Genomic DNA, 5,554 nt, shown 5'->3' with positions numbered 1-5,554 from the left:
AAACTTTACTTATATTTGATAATATTAAATATTACTTTTTTTACTGTTTATATTATACATTGAGAATATTAATTAGATATTATAATTAAAAGATAATCATATTAAATTAAAAGTAAAATGTATTTTGAAACAAATTTGTTTTCATCAATATATTATTTATTGTAGAATAGATGACACTTTCTTTGTCTCATATATAACTTTTCATTCATTAAATAAAATATGATTCATTTATATTAAATAAAACGGTAAATTGCACCATAATTAACTTACATAACTTTTTTTCACTTGAATTAAGAATTTAAAATTATTTTAAGTAAAATATTTAGTTAACGTTATTTAATGTTTTCAAAGTAATATAAAAATTAATTATATTATATAAATTGTTTCCTGTGGAAATATTTCTAATGAGAATATAAAAGTTATTAGAAAAACAAAATTAACAAAAGAGTATTGTCTGAATAATAGAATTAAATGTGTTTCAATTTAATAAGTTCTTTTTTTTAAAAAGTTTATTTATATTCGAAATTGAAAAATGTATTTCCTATTATCACACAATGAGAGATCTATTTATTAAAAAATTAATTTTAAATTAATGAATAATAGAATTTTTGATTTTTTAGAATCTTTTAAAAAAACAGAAACTGTTGTGTTTACCTACAATAGCGAAAATAATATTTCTTTTTTTAAAATTAACTTTATCGATATATCATTCAATAAAAAATAAAGGGAGCAATAAAATAAATTACTAACGTTATTTATTATTTATTTTCTTAGACGGGATGAAGTATTTTTTCTCTGTTACGCAAGGAGTTATCTTTCAAAACAATAAAAAAAATAAAAACAAGTAATTTTGATAGTGAATAGTTTAGAGAATATTTTTATAGAGATTTTTACGTAAAAATAAAAGTGTTCTTTTATTTATCTGTCATAAATAGTGACCATCATTATTTTATAAAAAATAATTATTTTAAAAGCTACTGTGATTTTTCATTCGAAATAGTTTTTAAATTATTTATATATTTTTATTTTTTAAAAGAAACTTTAACAAATAAATGAAAAAATTTAAAAGTAATTATAAAATAGTTTCCCCAATTTGCATTGATGGTAATATTTATTTTTTCGCTTATATTCTGTAATTAATATTATGAGTGCAATGACCATGGACAAACATTATAAAACAATTTTATCACATCATCTAGTGAGAAGTTACCATTATTCTATTGTAAAGAATTTTTATGTTATGTCAATGTAAACAATTTTAGGTTAATATTATATATCTCTTACATGAATTATGGTCCACGATGTACCATTTTAAAAAAATATTTAAAATTTTAATAATATATATGTATCTTTAAAAATAAAAATTAATAATTATCTTTATTTTATTATTGAAATAATAATTTAAATAATACCAACTTAATAAAAATAAATTCAAACAAATATATATCTCGTATCGAATTGACATCAATTAAGTCACTCACTTATTCATAAAAATGAAGAAGATTACAATCTATTATTTCTAAAGAATAATATCACTTACAAAAATAATAATATAAAATTCACTTACAAAAATAATAATATGAAATTCACTTTAATAAAAATAATAATTAAGAAATTTATATTTTATATTTTATGTACACATTTTTTCAATAAAACAAAATGGTCAAATGAATATTTGTGGGAGTATTTAAAATTAAATCTTCATTTATTTTATTCGACTCAGTTTAAAATCTTCATAAACACAAAAATAAAGTGGAAAAGAAGGAATGAGAAAAGGTAAAAACTCACCTAGTGCCACGTGACACCACATCCCACCATTGTCCATCTCAAATCCTATGGTGAACATCGAGAGTCGACCAAATACATTTACAAAAGGTCAAATACAAAAAAACAAGAGATTAGTTTTTATAAAAATAAATTTATACTGTCAAATAATTATAAATTTTTATTAATACGATTATTAATTTATTTATATTATTAATATAATTTTTTATTCAATTAATTAATTATAACTATTAAATAATTAAAAATATTAAATTTTTTTATTTAAAAAATATCTCTATAAATAACTATAATGTATTCACAATATAAAATTTACGTATTATTAATATATATGCTAAATTACATATGTGGTCCCTTAACTTAATTTCAGGTAACGTTTTAGTCATTTATCTTTTTTTTTTCCCACTTGGTCCTTTATTTCAATTTTAAGTGACAATTCGATATTTTATGTTTTAAAATTTCAATAATGTTATCCTTTTTTATACAAAAATTAAAAAAAAATTTCAATCAAAACTTATAAAATTAATTATATTCTTCAATATAATACAAATTTCATCAAATTTGTAATGCAAATCTTCAAATAAACTCATATTCTCATACTTTATTTGATATTTTTAGGAATAAAGGACTAAATCGAAAAGAAAAAAAAAAGATAAAGGACTAAAACATTACCTGAAATTAAGTTAAGGGACCACAAATGTAATTTAGCTTAATATATATTAGTTAAATTTTAAAAATAATTAAAATAAAATATTATTTTTCATCTAACAATTATAATAAACTAATAATATAAAATATCTTTTAATTGTTGGTGTCTATCAATTGAATCCAAAAAACAATGCACTCAAAAGGATAAAAATAAAAGTGAATACGTAAATTAAATATTTGACTAAAAAATAATTAGATACATAAATAAACAATAAATAATAAATCCCCACACCCTAGACCCACCCACCTTGAATTAAATATAATAATATATTTTCTCTTTCTACATTAGTTTCTCTCACTAATTGTACCTGCCAAGTACGCTTACCTGTACCTCCCACCCACACTTCTCGCATCATCACCTTTCCATTGTGTACACTCTCTTATTTACTCCTAATTTAATTCTCTTTTTTTCTTTTCCCTTCACATTCACATATATAAATCCACACACTCCCTCTTCTCTTCTATTCTATCTTCATTTTATTTCACTCCTCACTTCTCACCCACCGCAACTCATCACTCTCTCTCTCTCTAAATAAACACTTTCTCTCTCTAGAATTTGTTTTTCTTTCCTAACTGCCGTTATGAAGCAGTTGATTCGCCGTTTATCACGAGTGGCTGACTCTTCCGAGTACACGCTACTCCGAACTGACTCAAGCAATCGCCGGCGACCTAGCCGCCGAGTGGAATCGTTCAGGATGGAGGTTTTATCGAAGATCCGGAGATCTTCTTCTGTTGTGCCGGAAGGTCATGTTCCGATCTACGTCGGAGATGAGATGGCGCGATTCGTTGTCTCTGCGGAGCTTCTGAATCATCCGATTTTCGTGAAGCTTTTGAATCAGTCGGCGCAGGAATACGGTTACGAACAGAAAGGTGTGCTTCGATTACCGTGTAATGTTTGCGTTTTTGAGCGCGTGCTTGAAGCGTTGAAGCTTGGTCAAGACACGCGCCACATCATTGAACTTCTCAATTCTTCTTCTTCATCGTCGTCGGAGGAGGAAGAGGAGGAGAAATTTTGCTGAGGAAGGAAAATAAAGAGAAAGAAATTTAGGGGAAAGATGAAAATCGAAGGTTAATTTGGTAAATTAGCGAGGTATTTTGGTTTGTTATGTAAATAGACATCAGGATCTTGTGAAAAAAAAGAACAAAAAAGCATCATAGGAATGTTATTGTTAGGGGTTGGTTTTTTGTTTCTCTGTTTTTTATTTTTTATGTTTTAATTTGGTGTCTTTTTCTTTTGGTTGTTGTTCGGTGATCATTGTAAAAAAGGAGAAGATATTATAACTCTCTGTTGTTTGCAACCAAGGAATGGGAATCATGATTCATCTGTTTAATTAGGCATTTCAATTTTGTTTTCTTTTGTTTTCTCGCTTTGTTTAATAGGAAGAGCAAACATGGAAATTTTGAGATTCTTTTAAACTTCTTGCCGTTTTCGTTTCGGATTTTAGTGTTACTTCACTTCCCTCGCCGTTTTGGAGTTAACAGTTCTCGTTAATTTCTCGTTTTTGGGGAAATTTGTTTTAAAGCTTTATCACACTTTTGGTTTTCTATTATATCACATTAACCGAAATAGTACTTTTATTTTAAAAATTGAATATTTTCATCTTTCATTCATCATTTTTATTATTTTTATTGTTGTTTTGATTTGAATCCATAATTTTTATTCAAAAATTGTGACTTTTTGCTTGGAAAGTAATATTTTTCTTCAATTCTAGAGAGTATATTTTATTGTCCTTTTGTTAAATAACAAATAAAATTAAAAGTGTGATGAACAAAAATATATTATACTTAATTTTTTTAATAAATACAATAGAGATAAATGTATTTTGAAAATTAAAAAAAACTTTGAAAGATGTAAATGCAATTTTCCAATAAATCTAAATGTCTTGCTAATATATCTTTATATAAGGTTCAAGTGGAATTCTTCTTTGAAAACATAATTTTTAAATTTCAAGAACAAACTACAATAAATTAGATTTAAATGAATTGAATAGCAAATTTCAATATAACATTTTTAAATTTTATATCTTAGATTATTCTTTTGTTATTTTTTGTAAATAAATATTAATAAATTAATTGTTAGATTAATATTCTAGTGTTTAAATTTAAGACATTTTTATTATAACATCTTTCATATCCTTTAATTCATTAATATAATTGCGGCGTAAATTAACATTTTCTCAAATAACAAATAAAAACTTTATTGTAGCCTTTTTATTATTAAAAATAAGAATATAGATAAATATAAATTCAAAGTTATGTTGCAGGATTTTCTTTTCTTTTGAAGGATATAAATGTCATAAATTTGCAATTATCATCATCTTAATAAAGATTTTAGCTTTGAAAAATAAATCTTTATTTAGATGATATATGATGATGTTTGTTAAAGTTAATTATGAAAAATACCAATGAGATCTAACTTTTGTATGTCTCTTTTACGGTGATTACTTTCCCTTGAATCAGGTAAAATCGTTTGGCAGCAGTCATGAGTGTTGTGTGTACATTGCTTTATGTTTTTTGAAGGATAAATGAAAAAATAATTCAAATATTGTCAGGATATTGCTATCTTAATAGTTAGATATAGATTTTTATCAATAACAATATCTAAAAATAGGCATTATTTTTAAAATAAAATAAAACGTAAAAGTGTCATGCGAATAATTTTACATCTCAACTGTTGAGATCCCAAATGAAATATAAATATTAAAATATAAAATTTTGACTAACTCATCAATACTTTTCTTAAAATATTTGTTTTTAATTTGAAATTTTATTAAAAAGACACTAATTAAAAAAATAAATTTTGATATTTTTAATGTCAATTGAAACAATAATTATATATCATAAACAATGGTTGTTAAATTAATAAATTATTTATTCTGTACATTCAACTACGTGATAAACAAACGACTAGTATATACATATTCTAAAAAATACAAAATACAGTACCAAAATAACTGAAATATCATTTTTTATGTTTTATTTTTTACTCAATATCTGTTTGAATATTTTTAAAAAAATATTATTTTTAATCTTTTATTTTTTAAAAATCGTTTTAATCATTTAT

General features: G+C 23.4%; 1 protein-coding gene across 1 annotated transcript; it reads left to right on the top strand.

The window, feature by feature from the left end:
• Positions 1-2,778: 2,778 nt before the first annotated feature.
• On the top strand, positions 2,779-3,821 carry LOC101490217 (auxin-responsive protein SAUR71). Its single transcript, XM_004488742.4, has one exon. The coding sequence runs from the start codon at positions 3,072-3,074 to the stop codon at positions 3,507-3,509; it is 438 nt and encodes a 145-aa protein (XP_004488799.1). The 5' UTR covers positions 2,779-3,071; the 3' UTR covers positions 3,510-3,821.
• Positions 3,822-5,554: the final 1,733 nt, after the last annotated feature.

The sequence above is a fragment of the Cicer arietinum genome, chromosome 1 (assembly GCF_000331145.2).
Source record: "Cicer arietinum cultivar CDC Frontier isolate Library 1 chromosome 1, Cicar.CDCFrontier_v2.0, whole genome shotgun sequence".
NCBI classification, from domain to species: Eukaryota; Viridiplantae; Streptophyta; class Magnoliopsida; order Fabales; family Fabaceae; genus Cicer; species Cicer arietinum.
This window is presented reverse-complemented; position numbering and strand designations above follow the sequence as displayed.